Here is a 25000-nt window from a genome sequence, read left to right as displayed (position 1 = left end):
ATAGAAAAAGCAGTCTGAGACAAGGTAAACATTTCAAAAATGTTGACTTTCAACAGAAAAACTTTCAAAGTACATGGAAGAGCTAGACAAAACTGAGTAACCCACATCTGGTGAATGACACCCCTCTAAATGGCCAGAATTAAACTGTGTCTGAAACTAGCATTCTTCCTCCCCACAAAAGTTGTCCTTTTTGAATTCTAGAGAAATTTTCTCAACCTTTCTAATATGACAATTTTTAACGTCAAATTTTACTACCACCATCCCCACCCAAGATATCAATGATACTCTTTGATTTTGTTCTGTGAGAAAGCATTGTCAGAAAATTTATAGGAATCTTGGAAGGTAAAAGAAGTACGCAGCATGTCCTTTCAACGTCATATGGAGGAAAGATTACCCAAAGATTGAGGCCACCCAAAGGGGACAGATTGGCAAATGACCCATAGGCCAAATCCAGCTCACAGCCTGGTTTTGTACTGCCAGGGAGGAGAAGGGAAGAATGAGACAGACAAGTCTATGGCCCACAACTCCTGAAACAATGATCTGTCCCTTCAGAGAAAAAGTGTGCTGGCCCCTGGTCCAGGGGGATGAACCTAGTTCATCTCACTATTTATTACTGACTGAAGTTCCCAGACTTGGTGAAGTTACTTGTTAATTTGTAGATTTTTGTCAAGTAAAGATACAAAATGATTTCTGTCCAGTGGAACACATAACCACAAGGATTTATGGTACTGACAGACATTAACTAATTTTTTATCTAACCCGGCAATCTCATCCTAACATTCCTTTGTTCAATTGTCTTTAAATACGCTAGCTTCTCAGATGTTTTTAAAACAAGTTTTTAAACATCTGATTGGTTCTGTCATTAATTAACAAGTTAATGAAAATCTGTGATATGTGTTCATTTTATATTTACTGAAAAGTCATGATTTTACCTTTTTGAAAATTATGCTTTAATACATAATGACCAAAAAGCAACTCTAGAGTCAGGAGTGCCTTTAAATGAATGTATTTTTATAAATCATGAAAGCATCTTCATATATTTATAAAGCAGGAGTATCTCCTAAGGGCATGACTCATGATTTAGTCAGTCTACAGAGAATGCTCAAATACACCAAGAGACTCCTTGGAACAGCCATCAAGACCCCAGACATTCTGCAGGCTTCTGGTGAGATAAACTAGGTTTTCTCATGCAATCCTCCTAACCTGTATCATTATCTGCCGTAACTCCAAGGCGTGGGGGGTTGGGGGATGTTGATAACAACCCCAATTTACTAGCACTTGACTTGGAAGCATCCATACCTGCAAACAATCTCTACCCCCGAAAGCTTGCTTTCCCTCATCCCTGCTTTGAGAAAAAAAAACAGGGGAGAAGGGGATTTGGGACTTTCAGAACACTACCGATTTCTCAAAAAGAGAAGGGTAGGTAAATCAATAATAAAGCTGACAATATAGAATCTTAAAGGGTCGACAAATTGCCTCCCCCAACCCCAGCCAGCTCACAGTTACCAATCTCCTTGTTATACTGCCTAAAACTCCAAAGATCAAACACCTTCCTCCAAGTCTAACAGTTCTCAGTCATTCATACTTCAGTGTAAATTAGTTTACTCCAGAGTGGTTTCCTCTTAACTTTCAACAGCACCACTGAAAAAAATAGGAATTGCGGCAAGTGCTGAAGTGAGATGAGGATTACAGCCCATGACATGAGATAATTTATGTGACTTTCAAGTGGACCACACGGGCTTAGCTTCCCTGAGGAGCTGTACCTCCTGCCCACCAGGGAGATCAGCATGGGGTGGGGGTGGGGGGACAGTGTTACGCAAATGACAGGCCACTCGGCTCCCCTGCTGGAAAACCTCCACCGTAGATGTCTGAACCATTACAGAAATGTGGCCAAAAAAGCCAGAGCAGGTTTTGAGTAATCACAGTCTAATCACATGTTAATCACATCGGCAATCAGTGAGTTGTTGTTCTTTTTTAATTAAACGCTCATTAAGTGCAACACAGAAACAAATGATTTTGCAAATAACAGAAGCCCAGATAGGTCAAGAAGCCCGGATAGGTCAGAGTGAAGACCTGATTCCCCATGGTTTTGAAATCTTTAAAGCATTCAACAGAAAGTTAAGTGCTAGCCCTAAAATGGGTATGGCATGGCAATAAATTGAGCTTTTAAAAAACAGACTTGCCTCCACGCCATTACAAAATGTGAAGGAGGAAGTGCTCGGCCTTCAACCAGACACATGTTAATTCCACCCCGGTTCTGCCACTAGTAGATCACTTGTCACCATTTCCTCATCTAAGCAGTGAAGGGAAAGTGGCCAAGGAAGTGCTAGGCACATAGTAGGGATCCACTAAATGACAGCTACTACTTCATCAAGTATTAACATCACTGTTAAATAAAAATTTTAAGAGGCCATTGTCTTGGACTAAGTTCCTGCACTAGACCCCAACAGACCAGACTAAAGATCAAAATGGAGTCTCCCCTGCTAAGATTCCACATCATCAAACCTAAACTAAGTTGAGAGAAAGAGAACAACCGATTTCCAAAAACCGCCGGTTTAAATTTTTGATAGGCAAGGTAATGAAGTTCCTTCTGCTTTAATCCTCACACAAAAGAAGGAGGCTGGTGTTTAAATAATCAGTTGTTCTGTCTCCCTGTCCTCACCCTACAAGGAAAGTAAGTTTGAAATGACTAAATCTACTTTTTGTTCTGTTTCTGCTTTCTTCGGCCCTTTTTTCTGTCTGTAAAGTCAACTTCTGTTCAGCTCATTGGAACATTTATTCTATTTCAAAAAGTGTTGCCCGATTCTGGAATCACAATAAAGCCAATTAAGATCTTTAGAATTGTAATTTTGTCCTTTAACAGCCCTGACCCTTTTAAACAAATTAGATACTATTTAAATAAAAGAGTTTCAAGCAAGAACATTACTTCCTCATGAGAAAGATGGAACAAGTGATTTTTAATTAAGATATTACCTAAAGAAAGAATGTGATACAAGTGCTTCCTTAATCCCTGTCCTTGTCATTTTTTTCCAACTCAAACACCTACCTTATTATTTTCAGTGTTAACCTAGTGTGGTGAGGTCCCAGCAGCCACTCTCCTCACAGCAGTTAATAACCTAATACTGTTCTTACTACTGCTCCTAAGGTAGTAGTTCTCAAAGTCAAGCTGCATGAGAATCACCTGGAGGACCTGTTAAAACAGATTACTGGGTCTGGCTGTTTCCTAATTCAGCAGGCCTGAGGTAGGGCCAATGATTTACGTTTCTAACAAGTTGCTGGGTGAGGCTGATTCTGCTGGTCCAGACCACACTGGAACCAGTGCTTGCAGGAGACCAACCCTTCCCTTCTGCACCCTCAGGCTGTGTGAGTGCGTGAGGCATCCTGCCTCAGTGACGGGGGTAGGACTGGGCACATGACCCAGTCTCAGATTCTCAGGACCTCTGCTGAGAAGTCTGGGGACAATACTCTTTCTGCTAGATTTTAACCTGGAATGATACAGTTGCAGGAGGCACTGCAGCTGTCTTGTGCAGAGGCTGTCTGTGACTGGAACCAGCGCTGAGGAGGCAGAGCAAGGGGCCAGTCTGGGTAAAAGGGTTTGAGTCCGGAATTCCCTTTCTGCTTAGACAAGTTTGTCTCAGATCTTCTGGCGCTTAGGACAGAACCCCAAAAACTGACATTGTTTTTATTTTGTTTGTTTTAGCTCCTCAAATATCAATTACCTTTACCCTTAGTATTCAATACTCCCAACTCAAATATCTCGACCAATTCACCAACCAAAAGAAGGTGAAAATAACTTGGGAATTAAAACACTTACCTAAACAGAACACACATCTTCCCTATGATGAATTAATGAATTTATGAATTTAATGTAATTCCAATCAAGCCCCTATAGAATGGCCAATTACAAAATTGGTAACTTTACAAAATTCAGCAGTAACAATTTCGAAAATACAGTGTGAGAAAAGTTTATTCACAAGTAACACAAAATGTAGTTCTGAGACATAACACGGTGTTAATGAAGAAAACCATGTAACTTTGCAGGAGTGGGAGGAAGTGGGAAGATGAACCAAAGGAGAAGCATAACATGTTTCTGGCTAGAAAACTCAGTCCTGCAAAGCTATCAGGCATCCCAGACTGATCTACAATACATGAAACTCTCATACAAACCAATAAAAAACAAGTGAAAACCTCAACAAAAACGAGAAAACGGCCAAAGGAAATGAGGAAGCCATTAACACAAGAAGAAAAACGACTAGGTAATAAAGATACAAAAAATAAAAAAGTGTCAAACCCATCAGCACTGCTGAGGAGCCAGGAGAGTCACCAGTGTGCCCAGCAGGGGCCACAGTGCTGTGGATTCTAGAGGGTCTTGTGATGATAATCTGCATAAAAACCTGAAAAATAAGCATTTTTCACTCAAAAACTTCACTTCCAGAAACTTGCTCTAAAGAAGTAATCAAATGAGGCCCCAAGACTGCTCATTATGGAAGGATGACTGGAAGGATGGATGGATGGAAGGAAGGAAGGAAGGAGGGAGGAAGGGAGGGAGGGAGGGAGGGAGGGAAGGAAAATGTTGAACAAGTGTTTATTAAATGAATAGGGATTAAATCAGGCATTTGTTATACTTCTGTGAACTGAATTCATCCTTTAAGAAACTGATTATTTAAAAATCGTTGTTGTCATCTTCCGAACATAGAAATATCTTCATTAGTTGAAACCCCTTCTGTAACAGTCCTATTTAAATGCCCAACTGGCCTAAAATTAGATTTGTTTATATATTTGATAGATATATTGTTATTTTCATATATTTGATAGATATAGATCTAAAGAATACACACAAAACATTAACAGTAATTATTGCTGGGGAGTAGGATTTTGATTTTTAATTTCCACTTTTTATATTTTCTCAATATTGACTCAATATTTTCATATTTTCTCATGTTGCTAAAATTAATAGTTAAATAAATTTTGTGGGAAGCCATTGATTCGGACTAGGCACCTGCATTAAGCCCAACAGACCAAACTAACATGGAGTTTAAATACAGTAGTAGCTGAGCTTTAGCTAATTGCAAGAGGTTCTGTAACCAATTAACCAATTAAGTGTAACCAATTAAGTTGTTTCCACACTGTATTTCCATTTCCTATAAATGCTGTCAGATCACGTTATTGGTGGGAGTTCTGTGAACCTGCTCTGGCTCAGACACCTGCTCAACTGGCAAATCGTTTCTCTTCTGTTTGGCTTTGTCGGTTTTGTTTTGTTTCTCTTTGTTCAAATAAACTCTGTTGAAATTTAAACTTGTCTGCTTAACAATATATATCCTTTTAATTACAAAGAAAATAGACAATATAAATATAAATGTTATTTTTCTAAGAAAAAGGAAAAAGAAAGCAATGACTGACATGAGTTCAGGCACAAATGCAACAAAGTACAGGAAATCATCACTGCCTTTCCTCTAACTCATGCATGTGACAGAACAGTACACTGCCGATTCCTCCATACAGCACTTAGTGGAGGCAGCAACAAACTAGCCCTGGGACCACTATCTTCTGGCATTCCTTTAATTCTCCATTCAATCAGTTATTTGCTGATTGCTTACCATGGGCTGGGCACAGTGCTGGGGAACCTACTTAAAAACATTTGTTTTTCTGTAAAATTAGATTCGAAATGCATTTGGTGAGTTAGGGTGGTTTCCTCTTTTTTGTTTTTTCGTAAATGAATTTTTCAACTACTACTGCCTTTAATCCCTGCATATCTTGCATGTGATTTCTCATAGTGCTCCTTCCCCACCCTCACCCACAACCCCCCGAGTTTGACCCATAGTGCCTTAAAGGGTGCCTGAAAGCATCATCATGGCGTCCTATTCAAGGATGCAGCTCAAAATCCAGCAGTGCCAGGAATATCTGCAGATCACCCTGAGGCACACGACCCCCGAGAAGATGACAAGAGGATGGGCTATTCTTTATCAGCCATCTGTGAGAGAGTGTGTGGTGCCTCCAAGCTCCATGAGAAGAAAGACAACCCTAATGATCAGACCCTCCCTCCCTCCCTCTGCAGCCTAACGCCTTGGCAGCTCCATCTTGTGGTTTATTGCTTCTTCAAGGATTCATCACCTCTAAAGAAAAGTCCATTACAGAAAATCAATGAAGCAGTGAATCGAAGGACATGTAACACGTAATCAATCCTGCTCATGAATCATTAAGTAACTCGTCCATTACAGCTTTTCATATTTTAGGCAAGCTAGTGATTCCTAAAAGTAATATAAGACCCTGTAGATGAATATGGAAGTTAGGAGAACTACATCTCATCCTTTTCTTATCCAGTTAAGATTAAACAGTCTCAGTGATGAAATTCCTATTTTGTGTTAAAAGAAAGATTCCCTCCCACCCTCTCTCTAGGTCTACATCAATACATACATGTTAGGTCTGGTAAGACCATTAATGAGTAGATCTGCAGCTATATGATTATAGGAATAAGTACTGCTAAGATAAATGTAGTTAAATCCAATTATTACTTAGTACTCTCTATGTGCTAGACACCATGTCAAATGGGAGGCACAGACATCTACATAAATAATTTTATCACAAGATCAATCTGATACCTCTAACAGTGGCAGAATAAGCAATACATGATAGTGGCTTCAGTCACAGGCTCTGGAGGCAGACTGCCAGGAATGGGACTCCGGTTCTACCCATCACTAGCTATGTGACCTTGACATGCTACTTAACCTTCTCTGCTTCAGTTTCTTCACCTGTAAAATGGGGGTAATAATGGTCTCCTACCTTACAGAGTTATTGTGAGGATTAAACGTGGCACAAATAGAAGTGTTGTTAACACTAGTATTGTTATTACCAGCTTAGGAGGTAAGCATGGACTGATAACAACATGAATCTGCGAAAGTAGTCTAGAGAAATGGAATCTGTGGCCAAGTTCTGAATAATGGATTTCAGTAGGCAGTAATGGGAGAGAAGGGCATTTCACAAATGGGGATTAACCTGAGTGAAGGCCTGGAGGTGACCAAGAGGAGAGCGCTGATACTCGTAGGCTGGCAGTGTGGCTACAGTGCCAGTCATCTGAGCTGCAGGCATGGGGCACAGAAGAAGTAACATGAGAAAGAGCAGGCTGGGGTTGACTGGAGGACATGCTGAATGCCAGGCTAAAGAGCCTGAACGTTATTCTGTACACAGTGACAGCTCGAGAAACAGGGTGTGATGAGGGCACTTCAAGGAGTTCATGGAAAAATAGAATTGAAAGATAATACAAATCTTTCCATGAACTTTCTGAAGTAGCCGTGTATAGTTTGAATGTTTGTCCCCTCCAAAGCTCATGTTGAAATCCGATCCCCAATGTGGCAGTGTTGGGAGGTGTTTGGGTCATGGGGGCAGATCCCTCCAAATAGATTAACGCCCTCCCTTGAGGGTGAGTTCTCACTCTGTTAGTTCCCAGGAGAGCTGCTTGTTAAAAAGAGCCTGGCACCTCCCCTCCTTCTTTCTTACTCTCTCTCTCTCTCTCCATGTGATCTCCTTGCACATACTGGCTGCCCTTCTGTGTTCTGCCATGAGCAGAAGCAGCCTAAGGCCCATGCCAAATGCAGCTGCCCTAGAATCATGAGCCAAATAAACACCCTTTGTTCCTAAATTACCCAGTCTCAGGTATTCTGTTACAGCAACACAAAAATGGACTAAGACACAAGGTATCACAAGAGTTAAGAACACGGATTCTGGATTTGAATCCTGACTCTACCTCTTAAGAGCTGTGTCACCTTGTCCAAACACCTATCTCTCTTTGCCTCTGTTGTCTCACCTGTTGTGCTGAGGATTAAATGAGTGTTCATATGCAGTCTCAAAACAGTGCCTGGCACATAGTGACATATATAAGTATTTGCTATTAAAAGGCAGAACAATGGCCTACAGCAGCTCTTCCTGCCATCCTGAGGTAGCCCATCAGAAAATTATCAGCAGCTGATATTGGTAATGATACGGTCAAGGATATGAAACTGCTTTTCTACTCTTCAGAAAATGCTACATGAAAATAAATGCTCCATTTTTCACAAAAGCTTCCATGGTCCATGAAGAAATTTACCTCAAAGAAAGACACTGTGAAAGCTGGCACTAAACTTTACACACACTACCAGGCAACATGATGAGTCAGTCCAAGACTTTATCAGATCACTTTGCAAAGAGGAAAAACACACCATTTATAAGAAGATGGGATCCGTGCTAACTTTTGAATGACAATAAAGGTTTAGATATGTGGTGGTGAGAGGGAAGGGAATGAGCTGAACGTATTGTCATGACTGCTCAGATGACCTCTAAGGCAAGAACTTACTTCCAGATCCATCCTTGACTCTAGGTCCTTCAGGCTTGGCCTCAGAAATAATGTTTGCATTGGCGTTGTTCTCCATCTCAATCACAAAGTCACCGTCCTCTTCAAACTCAGGGTGGCTAAAGATCCAATCCAGTGCTCTTTCCAGGTTATTATTCTAATAAAGTAAAACATTTTTACAATGCACGCATTCCTGCGCCTCCTTATATCCTGACCATTTGAACCACATATCAAGGAGATAGGGCAGGAGGCCTGCATTCATTAGTCTTAAGTGCCTCTGAGTCAGAAGCTCTAACTCCACATATGAAAGGCACACGTGGTTGGCATTCTGCAAGTCCCATGAGGTCTGTAATTGGGTTCACTGGAGAACAGTTCCGAGCAGCAGATCAGCACTACAAAGCCCATATCAGTCTTAGCTCAGCATTTCTGTAGGCTGATGCTGATAATGATGGCTGCAGAATGCCAAAGGCGATGGCATTTGGTCAAGTGCAGCCTTTTATAAAGCCACACCAATTGCACACACTACCTTCTCTACCAACTGTATTTTCTGCAAATCACTCTGCAAAATAGAGGGTGCCAGTGGGAATATATGTTAGACCTCCTCTCCCTAAATTTTGGTAGAAGGGTTGAATTGCAGTAAACAAGATTAATGCCTCAATTAATGATAACAACACTGGTTAATTAAGTACAATGGTTTTAAACTGAACTCCATGCAGTTCAAACTAATGGACCATAGAAAGATTTTCATCTTTCCCTGTTTGTGATATCACTGGCAGGTTAAAGAATTTGTCACTTGGGTTAAGCATGAAACAAGAAAGCACCCCAAGTGAAACAAACTCTGAGATATTTTGAGCATTTTAGGAAACAGATTGTTCCAGCCACACTCCCATGAGCCACTCAAGAGCCACTGACCTCAGCAATGGACACTAGCAGGGACTCAGCCAGTACAGACAAGAAGGAATCAGTAGCAGATATCCACTCAAAACTGGATTATGGTGTGACAAGAAAGGATATTAAAAATATATATATATTAAGTAGATATCTGCATGGCAAGAGAAGATTTCTATCTCTCTTCTAGTTTCATGGTCCCTTCTCTCCCTTTTCTCAGGAAGTTCGTGACTACCAGAAGAACCTTCTCTTTCTTCCAAGAGCAACAGCAACAGAGAATTCCAGAGAACCATTCAGTCTTCCATAAGGACTTTTGAGAGACACTTCTCCAAGGTCCTGGTATCACAAAAGCAATATTTGTCCCAAAGAACTTTCTTAATGACCATGGAATCTCACGCATTCCTCTTTGCTCAAAGGCCAAGTCACATCTGTGACCCCCTATTAACAAATAGTCAAGAAGATGCAGAGTCTACTTCAGTTTGGTCATCTTGCCTCAGCTTTATCATTTTCTTATTCTTAAATTCTCTATATGATTCCCTCAATCACTTATTTTAGATTTATATATATTATATGCAAATAAATCTGTATGGGTTAAGGTGGGATATGGAGTCAGGCAAACATAACTCAAAATGATCAAAGGACATTGGAAAGTCGCAGTTGCTTCTGACAGAAGTACAAACCGCCTCCAGTGAGAGGAGGGTGTTCACACACACAGTCTCTCATGCTCACCGTTGCTCGTAGTGCCTGAACAGCCTGATGTCGTTGGAATCCCATAGAGGTGATAATAGCTACAATTTCTTCTGGAGGTTGGTTATCCAATCCAGTAGCACCAAAAATAGATGCTCCAGCAGAAGCTGCTCCTCCATAACCAGGCATTGTCAGTGGTTCAGCAAAATCTGAGGAAAATGACCACACACGAACATTTTTCTTTTTTTGGTCTTGAAATAAACACTGTAAGGTTAAGAAGTAAAAATACCTACAAAGTTACAATAATCAAGACAGTCTAGTAGGGGCATATGGATAGACATATAGATCAGTTAAACAGAATTGAGAGGCCAGACATAAACCTGTATGAGGATACTTCAAGAAGTTCATGGAGAGATTCATATTATCTTTTAATTCTATTTTTCCACAAACTTTCTGAACTGCTCTTGTATATCTATAGTCAACTGATTTTCTACAAGACCATTCAGTGGGGAAGGACAGTCTTTGCAACAAATAGTGCTGAGACAAATAGATATTCACCTACAAAAGAACAAAGTAGGACCCCTACCTCACACCATATACAGAATTAACTCAAAATGGATCGCTGACCTAAAGGTAAGAGCTAAAACTACAGAATTCTTAGAAGAAAACACAGGCGTAAACCTTTGTGACACTGAGTTAGGCAACAGTTTCTTAGATACTACATAAAAGGTACAAATGATAAATAAAAAAATAGATAAATCGGACTTCATCAAAATTAAAAACTTTTGTGCTTCAAAGGACATCATTCAAGAAAGTGAAAAGACAGCAGAATGGGAAAAAACATTTGCAAATCATGTATCTGATAAGAGACTTGTATCCAGAATACAAGAATTCTTAAAACTCAACAATAAACAAATAATCTCATTAAAAATGGGCAAAGGGAGCTGAGAAAGAGAAAGGAAGGAAGGCAGGAAGGAAGGCAGGAAGGAAGGAAGGCAGGAAGGAAGGCAGGAAGGCAGGAAGGCAGGAAGGCAGGAAGGCAGGAAGGAAGGAAGGCAGGAAGGCAGGCAGGCAGGCAGGCAGGCAGGCAGGCAGGCAGGCAGGCAGGAAGGAAGGAAGGAAGGAAGGAAGGAAGGAAGGAAGGAAGGAAGGAAGGAAGGAAGGAAGGAAGGAAGGAAGGAAGGAAGGAAAGAGAGAGAGAGTAGTCACAATAATACACTGAACTTTCAGAAGGAGAGATCAGAACTGTGGTTACCAGAGGTGGAAGGGGGATTAGTGAGAAATTGGTTAATGGACACAAAGAATGATTATGTTTTATAATGACTAATATGCTAATTATCCTGACTTGACTATCACACGTTGCACATGGATTGATATTCAACTCTGTACCCCACAAATATATATAATCAATTATGTTTCAATTAAAAAAACGGGCAAAGAATTTGAATAGATATTTCTCCAAAGAAGATATACAAATGGCCAATAAACATATGAAAACATACTCAACATCATTAGTCATTCACAAAATGCAAATCAAAACCATAAGAGATACCACTTCACACACACTGGAATGGCTATAATAAAAAAGACAATAACAACAGTTAGTGAAGATATAGAGAAAACGGAACCCTCATTCACACTGGTGGGAGTGTAAAATGGTTCAGCCACTATGTAAAGCAGGTTGGTAGTTCCTTAAAAAGTTAAACATGAACTACCATATGGCAAGAGAAATAAAAATACATGTCCATACAAAAACTTGTATACAAATGTTTATAATAGCATTACACATAAAAGCCAAAAACTGGAAACAACTCAGATGTCCATCATCTGGTGAAATGTTAAATAAAGTGTAACATATCCCTATAATGGAATATTAGTCAGCCAAAAACAGGCATGAACTACTGATATATGCTATAACACAAATGAACCTTGAAAACATTATGCTAAGTGATAGAAATCAGACACGAAAAGTCTCATATTGTATGTTTCCATTTATATGAAATGTCCAAAATAAGCCAATCCATAGATCCAGAAAGAAGATTAGTGGTTGCCAGGAGCTGGAGAGAGCGGGGGACGGGGAGTGACTGCGAACGTGTACAGGATTTAAGGGACGAAAATGTTCCAAAATTAGATAGTGGTAATGATTGCATAACTCTTTGAATTTACTAAAAACCGTTGAAATATACCCTTTAAATGGGTGAATAGATGAATTATACCTTAATAAAGTAGATATAAGAAAAAGCTAAAGAAACAGCCTCCATTTCTTCACGCCCATTTTTCTATTTCAACTCCTCCTCATCTCTTTGCTAAGAGTATATCCCACATCTTTCTAATGGTCTTTTTACCACTGAATTATAGACTAGAGGGGTGAATTATATATCAATAAAGCTGTTATTTTTTTAAAAAGAAGAAAGACAAAGATGCTTACTTTGTCCCATAATGCAGCAGATTATGAGCTGAAAGTAATCTTCTGCAGACACATCCACAAGGGACATGGGAGGACAAAGCTTAGCCTCTCTGAGGTCACCTCAGACTCCAAAGCCACTCCATTTCCACCACCTACCCGGCTCTTCCATGTGAACAATGATCCAGTTGAAGGCCACCTCGGCTCCCATATTTCCAGTGAAGTACACAGCCTTCCGGCACGCTTCCAGAGGGAAGCCCATCTCGGCCAGCTGCATCACTGACGACTCATCAATGTCTGACGCTGCAAAGCACAACAGGATATTCTGGTGTGAAAAAGTAAACGCTACATTTCTTCTTGCTTTAGCTGCTCTTCACCCTCTTATAAACATGCTACCCAAAGAAAGTGCTATTTCGTTGGATCTGTAGATAATGGTTTTACTTTGTTTTGTTTTGTCTTAAGCCATCTAAATATTAAACTATTTAAGCTGAGTTTATATCTTTGACCTAAACAGGAACCATGGTGATCACCTGGACAAATCCAAGCACTGAAAAACAATTCTCTAATTTCATATGGGGAGATTTAGTGTATTTCCAGAACCATTTCAGCCTCTCAGATCATTCTCAAGACCTCTACAGCAACCTCCCCTATAACTAAAATTTGAAGAGAAAAGCATTATCTATAGTCCAAAAAGCCTGTTCTTTAAATCTCACAGAAAGTTACAGTAGGCCTTTAGATACATCCAGCAATCACAGGAAGTAATAACCCCTGGGAAAAGGAGAGCCCAAATGTTACGTATAGAAGGAAAGAATGTCTTTTTTAATTGAGTATGTTTAAGATATTAAAAGAGCTTTACAAACCTTACTTGGGCTCATACACAGAGGGTTTTGACTTCTTTTCTTAATAACATATAGACATTGGTAGAGATGCATCTGTATATCTATGTGTATGTATATGTATGCACATATGCTTATATGTATATATACACATACATACATACACATTCTTATGTGTATACACATACATGTGTGTACATACATGTGTGTACATACACATACACATGCACAGTGCTCTCACATTATACCAAAAGGGAAGAAAAAAACAGAAACACAAAACATATCCTTTGTGTTTTCCATGTCCTGGGGTCTCTACTCTACTGAAAATTCTGCCAATTTTTTAGCCATCAGTAGAGGACCTGAGGAACACAGATATCTGTTCTATAAAAAATATATTGAAGATGCATTTACCAAAGTTCTCTCTTACAAGAAAGATACACAGAACATCCTATCAAGGTCAAATTTTTTTTTAAATGACGTAGGACAACAGTGACTCCCAAGTTGTGCTGTACAGCATCCTGATGTTCTAAGAGAGATGTCAGTGTTGAACCACAGAACAGGGGGTTTCCATGGCCAGATAAGTTTTTTAAACCTACATATTCTATTCTCTCCTTAGAAATTCACAATGCATTAGCACAGTGAAGACTCAAAAGTCTTGTAATAAAAAAATTATGAAATTTCTACAGCACAGAAATTATGAAACTCTTTCTTAATTGACCACCTTTCAACATCTTGTAAGGCTCAAGGCTCCAGAATGCAGTTTAACAAGTGCAGTTTAAAAAGAATTAGGTATATGTATATAATACTAGATTGGAAGTGTATAAGCCCATTTTTGTGAAAAATGAAGGGAGCCAGGTGTAGGTAAAGAACAGTAGAGGGATATCACCCAAATCTTAATAGTAGTTATAGATGGGTGAAGGAACCATGGATGATTTTTAATCCATAGTTTCTAAATGTCTTTTTACTTTTGTAATAAGAAAAGTTATTTTTTAAAAAAATCTTAGGATGCAAATGTCAATTAACACCAGATCATTCTATTTTCTCCTGCTGAGTATAGGTAATTATTGGTAAGACAGCACGCTTAGATCCAGGAGGAAGTAAACGGTCACACCAGTAACACAGGAAATGGCTGCACATTCACACTCAGAGACAAGACTCCTCTGGCACAGTCAGCTCCAACCATCCATCACCTCCTCTGGGATGAGATCCTGCAGGCCAGCTCTCTGCAGGATCAGGGGCAAACAGCAAACCTCTCACATGCCAGGAAAGGTCTAGTGGCATGAAAAACACTCTTATTCCTGGCCCCAGTTCTGGTCCCAGCTCTTGGGTCTTAGAACCTTCCTGGATCTGAGTTTTCTTATCTGTAAAAAGTCACCTGCCCTTCCCTTCTTACTGTGATAATCAAATTAGATCTGGGACCTTGTATAAAGAGTAAAGTTAAAGATCGTTGAAAGAATTTATGGAATAATAAATGCAATGTGACCCATGGTAAGTATTCAAAAATATCAGCATCCACTATTACGATTAGATTGCTCACAGTGGCGATGGTTTGTCCCAGACTCCCCTTAACCCTACCAGGCCAAATGTAAAGGTCACAGCAGACTTTCCAGCAGCAAGGACCCTCGCTGACCTTAACAGCTCTTCTAACAATTGGCAAATCATAACTGACACAAGAAAGGAAACATGGAGGTCTAAGCTAGATCGATCATTTGCAATGTGGAACATTTGAACTCTCAAATTAACAATACTTAGTCTCTTGAAAGATTTTGTAGACAAAAATATTCAGAGTATTTAATAGACACTACCTCTTCCTCCTAATTAATATCTAAATATTCAGCATAAATAGTTTATATTTTTAACATTCTTTTCAGAAAACCAAGAATATCAACTCCCACAGGATTAAGAAACTAAAAGGCTACAAAATTAACAAACAATCCAATCAAACTAATATCCTTCAGAGTGTTAATTAATACTACCACGTCCTGTCAGTTGTGGGTCTTCATTATGTGTCTGACAGCAGGAGTGGAAAAGATGCCATCAGTGCAGAAAGAGGCCTACTCATGTGGCCAAAGAGGAAAGACAGGGCATCATTGTCCCCCATTCAGATGAGGAAACTGAGGCTCAGAGAAGGTAAGCAAATTATTCTAGGTCACACAGTCATAAATGACAGAGCCAAGATTCCAACCCAGGGCTGGCTGGCTGTCATGCTAACGGCCACTCTCCTGAGCCACTAGGGCCACGTAACCAGCATCTCATTGCTCAATCAACTTACTGGCAAAGAATCATTCCCACCCAGGAAAAGCTGTACATACACAGGTAAGAACAACGCCCCTTTACTGAATTCTCAGATAAAAAATGTCAGACTAACAACAATGGTAGAACACTGAGAAACATTCTGAAAGATACATACGGTCTATCAATTGGTTCATCAAGCGATCTGGAATTAAAAGTGAGGACAGAAAATTAGACCAAACATGTCCAAATGAGTTTTAGAGAAAGAAAAACCACAATCCATGGCATTCCCAAGCCCCACCCTCACCCCTCAAGACCCCACACTGTTGTCAGTCCCCAACACCCACACAGACCCCCCCAGCCTGCATAATATAAAGTCATTATAGTAATGACAGAAAATGATAGGTTTTAAGCATTTAAATCAGGTAAAACCTCATGTTCTGATTATCACCTTAATGAACTAAATCATTTCTCTCCTGGTATTTCTAAGAACTCACCCCGTTTAATCCCAAACCAGGGATTCTGTTATGAACATCATACAGTAGGATCACTACTAATAAACCACCTGTACAGTTCCTCTGATGCTCACACTCACCTCTTCTTCCTTTAACCCCTTTAATGAGTCACCTGTCCCACATGACCCCAGGATGTCTTGTGTACAGTTCCCTCCTCTACTCTCTGTCTCTATAATTTAACTTTTGACTAAGCATTAGAAAACAACATAACATAGACGCCTATCTTGAATCCTGATCTTGACACTCCTGGACTCACCTTACCCTTCTTTTGTACCTGAACATGGTCTCCAATAATATTCACTGCTCAGCTGATGAAAAACCTTTGGTTGAGAGGCCCAGAGTGATCTATCACTATTGGTTAATCTATCTAAGATAGATGAACAGTACACAGATGAAGAAACGAAGCCAGGATGAAACTGATTTCACCAGAATAACTGAGCTAGTAATTAAACCAAGATTTTTCTGACACTATTTTTGAACCCATAAAGGTGAGGCAACTATTTTTTTGCATGTCCTTTCCTTTAGAATAAATTATGTATTCTGAACAATGACCAATTGAGTGGTCGCAGAGGGAAAGAGAAACTCAAACCATTCCCTTGCTATGAAGCAGTGACAAAGTTGGGAAGTGAGATGTGGTCAAGATTTTTAAAACAGAGATGGCCAGTCAGCTCAGCTGGTTAGAGCATGATGTTATAACACCAAGGTCAAGGCCTCAGATCCTCATACTGGCCAGCCCACTCCCCCACCCCACACCCTCAAAAATGTTTCAAACTAACACACACTGTGGAATTTCCCCTTTTGGTTGTCCAAAGGTACTCCCGAGAATGACATAGCTCCCCTGGACTAAGAGCCCACTGAAAACACACTCCTTCTCTTCCCAATACAGGGTAAACACACTCCTCTTCCCATTTGGGGGACACAGAGGGAGGGAGTCGAAGGCAGAGGCAACCTAACCTAAAAACTGTCCATTGCAACTACTCAGGATGCCTCTGTGCCCCTTGGGATGTCTATTTTCAGTTTACAGTTGCAGGCATGCCTCACTTCTGTGTGTCTATGGTGGGTTACAGCACAGGAAGGCAGCCAAGGGACCCCTGATGGGTGATGCTGGCATCAACCAGCTGGTGGAAGAAAGTGACTGTTCCTACAGAGCAGGGTGGGCGGGTACAGAACATCCTTTTAGCAGGAGATGGTACCTTTTGAGTCATCAGGAATGACTATGGGAGGGCTGATATCTGGAAGTTCCTCCTCTCCTGGCTGTAACCCCCTGGCGCGGAGATGACTGATATCAAGTAGGTCTGGCATATCAATGGAAACATCTGCAAAACGAGAGAGATGATATATTCACAGGATTCTCCAAAAACCCATAATCACCTTATTATAAAACCAGCAGGACTACTAGCTACATGCATGTGTCTAGGCAGAGCTAAGGTTGCTTTTCTATTCCTGAAATAGATCACTGGGCCAGCTGACTCACTGAGACTAATTAGATGTTAATGGAGAACCTGGAGAAAGTACAAAGGGTGTTCAGGATTTCACACTGAACAAGAACAAACTGGTTAAGCCAGAGGTCGCAAACTGGCAGTGCAAAGACCATTTATGGCCCAGGCACTTTCTGTTTGATGTTTTAAAAATGTTGGCAACAAATCCCAATTTCTAAATCAGAAGAATTTAATTTAAAAATCCAGATTCCCAGCTTATTTTGAAAAACATAAAACTGTAGCATATTCTCGTATGGTTACAACTGTCTGGAGCTGATCTTCAGCTTCTGCTCTAGACAATGGTCTCTGGACCTCACAGCTTCCCATAGCCCCCATGACCCTGAGCATCATATTTGTGCTATTCTGATTCTTACGGTAAAGGAATGTTTTTCTAATCCATGTCTTTATCCAAAGTGGGAATACCCAAGCAGGACCAAGATAGCTAACTACATGTTTCTTATACACAACCCACTTTTTTCATTGAGATTATACACTGTCCTTGTTAGGCACTTGAATTTGCAATCCCGAGTTTATGGTTTTTCTCAGATCATGATGGGTACTGTGATTATTCTAAGGTAATAAATAAAGAATAAAGTTTTAAAGAAATTAATTGAATCTGAAGTATATTAGTCTTTGGAAAACATTTTTTTTAACTTCTTGGCTCAGTTGTTATTGTATTGACTTGCTCAGATACAAAATGTACCAGTCTAATAGCCTGTCAAGATTTAGAATCACACAAATTCAGATAACATAATAACGAAAAACAGATTCAAATGCTGGTGCAGAATATGTCTTCTGGGATAGCAAACAGAACGTGAAAATACTGTCACCAAAACCAGTTCTGATGCCAGGTACATAAATCCTACTTTATGATAGCCACTCAAGGAACAAAGCTTAGTTTAAAATTTTTTTTTTAATTTCTGAGGGCAGCAAAACCAAGCATAAAGTCTGATCAACAAAATCAATACAACTGTTCTGCAAGAGAAAAATTCATGTTCTCAAGGCTTTGGGGGTCCTTTAAATTCAGCAAGTCAAGGAAATCTGATTCAAATTTATGTTCCTTTAGAGAAATTCCAAAGACAAAGAAAAATAAGAAAACTGTTTCCAAAGCAACTAAGAGCCTTTAGAACAAGTCAGTTTTCTCTCTCAGGTACTTTCCAGGACCATGGAAAGAAAGTTGAGCGATAGCATCATGCCCTCTGCCCTTCCCCTTGCTCACAAAACTATTCCACCAGGGAAAACCAGGATCTCCTGCAGGATCAGGAACAGTCCAGCCCAACTTCACATGGCAAAGCAGTGCTGTGCAACTGTTAGTGCTGGAGGTTTCTGGGAGCTCACTCCAGCCAATTTTACATCCTGTTTACCTATCCCCTTCAGAAAAGTGCTTCATCAACCAGTGTAACACTTGCATTGTTGTTGTTGTTTTCCTTAGGTATTCAAAAACATAAAAAGTTTAAAAGACTGGCAAACAGCCCAAGGTGCTGGCTTGAGAAACCACAGAGGGTAAAACTGTACATCCTTCCACACCACTGAGGACAGCCTAATAACACCCTTCATATTAGATTACACTGGTGGAGAAAATGTTTCATGCACTGTCTGGAAAATTAACTTCTAACAATGGTCAAGGGCCTTTAACGTTAGCAAGACAAAAGCCCAGTTAAGCCAAAATCACATCCCTTTTTTTGACTGTTTAATGCAAATGACTATTTCTGTTTTATTATTAATAAAATTTGTATGATTTGAGTGAATGTCATCGGCCACACCTGCCTGCCTCAGAGGCAGAGGAGTGATGCTAAGAATGTACTCATATCTTAGGCTACTCGCTACTCAAAGTGTGGTCTTTGGACAGCAGCATCAGCACCACCTGGGAGCTTGTCAGAAGCACAGAATCTCAGGCCGGCTCAGACCTGCTGAATCAGCATCTGCATTTTACCAAGATCCCAGGTAATTTGTATGCACAGTAAAGTTCGGGAAGCACTGTTTACTTAATAAATCGAGGGTTCTGTTTTCACTCTTAGAATCCGGTCATTCCAGAACTCATTACTGGAAGGGTGGGTTAGGACATTGTAATTTTTCCTGTCGGTGCTTATCATAAACTCTGATTCAAAAGAGAAAGGTGAGAATAATGAAAAAAGGATAAAGTGGAACCATTTGTGGCAGCCAACTATATGGGCTCTTTCACATGCTATGTTTTTTGTTTTTTGTTTTTTAACTAACTCGATGTTTTAAGCAAAAGCATGCAAAAGATACCTACCAAATTTTTTGGGAACCCAGTCAAGACCAAAAGTGAACTTCTTTATCTGCACTACCAAGTATTCAGGGAATGAAGCAAAGCGAGATGTTCTGGGAAACACAAGGGGATTATGTCAATGAGACAAGGCAATAAGAATTGTGAATACAGTTCACGAAACATCATAAGCTTTGTCTGAGGCACACCCTGCAGTTCCAATGGCTGGACTGAAGAGGAGGAACACACAGACTCAGAAAGGTAGGTGTACACTCACACACTCACTCTTGCCCACTCGTCCTGGCCTCTTCACGAGAAGAAAAGGTTTAATGTAGGACAATGTTGTCCCTTCCGTTTCAAAATTATTACTTTTGCTTTGCTGTGGCATTTTATATTTCTGAAAGTGCTTTTCAACCATTTGCTTTTCTAAAATCCTTACTAGAATTTAGTATACATATATTGTTGGTGTCTATGGGCATGCATACATTATTGTCTGTATGTGAGGTTTGAAAGAGCTCCCCAAGTGATCCTGAAACACCCCCACTCCACTCCCACACAGAATCACTATCTTACAGCACAGAGATGGCATAAGAAGGGTTTACTGGAACTTGGTTGAGGTTGACTATTACAAATGCCAGGTCCTCATTAAAATAACACTGCAGCTAAATCCAGGGTCACATGGATCCTAGGAATAGACATATTATGGAGTAAATATCTAAAATATCTCAATCTGGGCCTTAAATATTAAAACTAATACATACGGGTAATATCTCCAGTTCTCTTCAAACTTTGGGAATGCCTGGATTGCCTGGACTTGGGTGTGAAAATTTTATGCATAGACTATTCAGCTTGTACACCAAATTCATGCTCCAGTTCCAGCTAATTCACTCCACATTTATGATCTTGTTTTTAACATCTATTTCTATTTGATTGTCAATGTGGGTGTGGTAGGTATGTATCAAAAAGAAAATACAGATGGGTACCACAGGTACCTTTTAAAATAAGGGATTCTGGAACACCCTCCCCCAGACCCCACTTTTCAGATCCCAGTCACAGTCTTCTACTTGGAATGCACCTTCCCAGAATTCAGAAAACAAATGCCAATGCATTGCTGCCCCCTAGTGTACAAAAGAAGCCATAGTACAGGGCCAGAGCACTGGATTTTTTAAAAAAAGAATCTAAAGACGTGGATTTGGATCTTGGGTATGCTACTTCATTCACTTCAAATCTGGGCAAACCACTGGCCCTCCCTGAGGTTCCATTTTCATGTCTGCAAAATGGATTTTCTAATCATATTTACCTGCCAGGGCTATGCAATGTTTATGAAATGATATGAAACTGCTTGGCACACTAGAAGTATTGTATATAACTAAGGGAATCAGCATAATTATTTTGTCATGAAAGAGCTACAATCCATGAGGCCTGAACTGAACAGGTCTGTCACTGACCCGCATTCTACCCAAGGCAAGTTATTTAACCTCTCTGTATCCAAAATTCTCTATCACAAGGTTGGTAGAAGGGTTCAGGCTACAACATAAAGGAGCTATTAATAAAACAGAAACTTATCACCCTAAGGAAATGATCTATTAATATCCTGGCTCACTCTGCAGAAATTATACATTATCTTGAATTAGGTTTCCTATCTTGTGAGAAGCAGTAATAAACAGCATTCTTATTTAAATGTAGCCAACTCCTCAGTTTCACCCAAAACCATAATACCTCCATCCGATGTTAAGATATTTTCAACTAATATAAAAATGCTACCTTTCTGACCTTTCTTCTTACCACATTAACTTAAAATCAAGGAAATATATAACAGAAAAATAAACCCAAAGTCCCAGTAAATCCATAATTTTCAAAATGTGCTTGGGGAGCCCTGAGCCTTTTGCAGTTGCTCCATGGTCGGTATCCAGGTGAGGTATCAGCTTGTGATACCATGGTGGGGGTAGTGGAGGAACTCCAGGTTGGAGTAGGAGGTAATTTAACACATCACTTTGTTGTGGGTAACTACCAACCCACGAGTAACAAAAAGCAGGTTAGAGGGTGCTCACTTTATATCTGCCCTGTCAGGTAAACATTCTTTATTCACCTTTGTAACCTTTACAGCATCTCAAATTTAATCGTACCTGTAGTGACTGCTCAATATATATCTGCTCAAATCAATTTCAAAAGTAATACTTTGCATTCATTAATTGCAGTTTGGGGACATCACATGTTAGTTAAATCCACAAAGTCATAAATTATGCTCTGTTTACTCTTTTATTCTTAATTCCTGGAGTTAATGTTTTTCTTGGAAAGCTATACATTTTTAATAAAGACCATTAGAATGTAAATCATTCAAAAAGGTCTACGTGGATACACAGCAAATTTACTTCAAAGAATTGTTACAGGAATTAAATAAGTTACATATTTAAGTGCCTAAGATATGTCCTGACAACACTATTGTATTATCTGTGGACAACCTATTAACATTATTTAAAATATATCAATTGTTCACTAATTACAATTAAGGCAAAAATACTAGGAAGACTTTATTAAGAAAAAAATATAAACTGCACCTCTTCCTGAAATTATTGACTGTCTATTGGATTGAAAACCTGGCAATTAAAAAAAAAAATACAATTTTACCCTTTCCACTAAATATGTCCAAAATATGATAATCAACCACAAATTATATAATCTGAGGAAAAAACAAATAAATAATGATAACAGTAATAACAATTGTATTCTGCATTTACTCTGCCAGGTGCTGTGCGAGTACTTTACAATGCTTAATGTCACTTCATCCTTACCTCAATCCGATAAAGAAAGTACTGTCTCCATTTTGTGGATAAGGAAGCCAGGAAGATCAGGTCACCTGATCAAGGTCAGGTACCAGTAAGCTCTAGACTGGGCATTCAAACACTGCTCTTCTACATAGAATCTGTGCTTTGAACTCCACACCATGCTTTTCTCTTCATAAATGATAAAAGTGAAGTAAAAAATCTCCGGGCCGAGCCTGTGGCGCACTCAGGAGAGTGCAGCGCTGGGAGCGCAGCGACGCTCCCCCCGCGGGTTCGGATCCTATATAGGAATGGCCGGTGCACTCACTGGCTGAGTGCCGGTCACAAAAAAGACAAAAAAAAAAATCTCTTCCTATCCACCCTTAAACTGAGGGCTGCTCAAGGACAGGAATTAGACCTTGTTCAATTCATTGCCTAGAATATACTAGGTAAGCAATAACATTTGCTGGGTGAATGAAATTTCCAAACACTAATACTCTTCCCAGACATGGCCCGTTTGGGATCATTTAAGGGGAGGGTCTTTATGTCTGGTCAATATAGACCCAAGATCTACTAAGATCTTTAGTATACCTTTTGCCTCTTCCTGGCCTTTCAGGCTCTAAGTCTAACAAAAGAAAAGTTCAAAACTCCAAATTAAAAAAACGTAGACTGAATCTCAGCCTACATAGCTAAAAATTTTTTTTAAATAATAATAATTTTAAAAAGATCTTTTAGGAATCCACTGAATTGGTTTTCCCAAAACTAATATTCTAAACATGATAAATATAATAAGGAATATAAGGCTATATAAAGATATTTAAATATGCAAGCATGATAAGGCACATGGGGGTACTATATAACATAGGCATTAAGAGTGTAAACTTTGAACTCAATCAGACCTGAATGAATCCCACATCTGCCACTTACTGGCCAATTACTTCTTTTATTCCCTCATCTACAAAATGAGAGATTAATGGTACCTACCTCATACTACTAAGAGGATTAAACATTATAATTGATAGGAAGTGCCTAACACATGACTTGCAATAATAAATATGCAATAAATGCAGATGCTTTACTATCTTTAACATTGCTTTTTTTCTTCCCCATAAGGACCAGTTTTCAATTAATAACAATTGTGATACACCTAGTACTAATTCTTTTCGTGTATATAAAAAGTATATGCAAGAACATGTGTGTATGTAGAGAAAAAGGAAAGACACACTTAATATCTACTTTTAACAACTACAGAAAGCAGAAACCCCTCCTCCAGGATTCTAGTTACGTGAGCACTGCCTACAACTAAGGGTTTGTAGCATCTGAGGAGAAATTCAGATCAGTAAGCACCACCCCTCCATTACAGATGGAAGAGGACACTGGATGGTGACTTTGCTCCAGGACAGAAGATAAGCTGGCAAGTGGGCAAAGGAGAAGAATCCAGAACTCCTGACCACTAGCCAGGGCTCAGAGAATCCTTGGAAAGTTTGGGGCTCCCCGCTCCATTTCAAAGATGGGCTTTTCCAAGTGTTGAGAAGGTTCATTCCTGGCAGGGCACATGCAGGAGCAGCAGGCCCAGAGAGTGTGTCACACCCTGCACTTCTGAAGTCACACCGGGCCACTCGTCTGAAGAGCAGAAAGATGTGGCCAAGGGACAGGCAAATGAAGAACACTCAGCTCCACAGCTCACACCTGCCGCTGGGAGTTTTCTAGGCTTCCAGGGCCATGATCACTTTCCACCTCCCACACAGAATCAGACCCAAGAGAAAAAGTAAATGTTTGAGAAATCTTTAGCCCATTGTCAATGATTAAAGAAACTGTTTCTTCCATTAATGCAGTGTATAGATTTCTAACTGCCCAAAGATGTCTCCAAGTTGCAATGAAGTGTATTTCACATTTAACAGGCCAATTCATCAGCTGTTATCTGCAAGGACACAAATAGACAGGCACATGCACACACATACACACACACACACAACACACACAAATACATCCACACCACAACTGAGCAGTTCTAGGATGAAAACTTACCCAACAATGGACAACTAAAACTGAATGAACTACTATTAATCCCCATTTGGACATGGAACTGTTTCTAAATTATTTTTTTAAATTTGACTTTTCAGTTTTTGCTTTCCTATTTTTAACATATGATGTCTATAGTCAGAAACAAGTGGTAAAAACAGCCACAGTAGCTCTTTCATCTTTTACTCTTCTTCTAAAAGTAGCAAAATTCCCAGAGCCAAACTTTAAGACTTCCCCTTATTTTATGCCACTATAAGCACTGCTTTTCCAATTAAATACAGCAATATAAAAATGTGTCGGCAAGGACTTGGCTGTATCAAGCTGTATCAAATCAATTAAGGTGTCAAAGGGAGGAAAAAAAAATTTATGTACCTGACAACCAGCCTCACAATGTAAAAACAGGGCATTTCCTGACTAAATCCTGACAGCTCATTTGAACAATGCTCAGAAGCACTTACGTCCACTTTGAGATGTCCCAGACTCCTAGTCTCCAAGTAGGAACACAGTCAACCAAGTTCTAAACCAGATCTTTAATTATAGAATTAAAATATACTACAGTGGAGTTTAAATATTGAGGCCTGCCATAAGTATTTTCATAATTTCTTCAATTGTTGTAAATCTATTCA

At 39.6% G+C, this 25000-nt stretch overlaps 1 protein-coding gene across 2 annotated transcripts in view; it reads right to left on the bottom strand.

The window, feature by feature from the left end:
• The window catches only part of USP13 (ubiquitin specific peptidase 13), a 115099-nt gene that overhangs the window by 10347 nt on the left and 79752 nt on the right, over nucleotides 1-25000 (bottom strand). For both annotated transcript variants that reach the window (XM_063090043.1, XM_063090046.1), the window contains exons 14-19: nucleotides 19618-19706; nucleotides 17079-17201; nucleotides 15549-15575; nucleotides 12462-12605; nucleotides 9941-10107; nucleotides 8327-8480 (exon numbers count right to left, since the gene is read on the bottom strand). In XM_063090043.1, the coding sequence (XP_062946113.1) occupies nucleotides 8327-8480; nucleotides 9941-10107; nucleotides 12462-12605; nucleotides 15549-15575; nucleotides 17079-17201; nucleotides 19618-19706 (704 nt within the window). The remainder of the gene's footprint in view (nucleotides 1-8326; nucleotides 8481-9940; nucleotides 10108-12461; nucleotides 12606-15548; nucleotides 15576-17078; nucleotides 17202-19617; nucleotides 19707-25000) is intronic.

The sequence above is a fragment of the Cynocephalus volans genome, chromosome 1 (assembly GCF_027409185.1).
Source record: "Cynocephalus volans isolate mCynVol1 chromosome 1, mCynVol1.pri, whole genome shotgun sequence".
In the NCBI taxonomy this organism is placed as follows: domain Eukaryota; kingdom Metazoa; phylum Chordata; class Mammalia; order Dermoptera; family Cynocephalidae; genus Cynocephalus; species Cynocephalus volans.
This window is presented reverse-complemented; position numbering and strand designations above follow the sequence as displayed.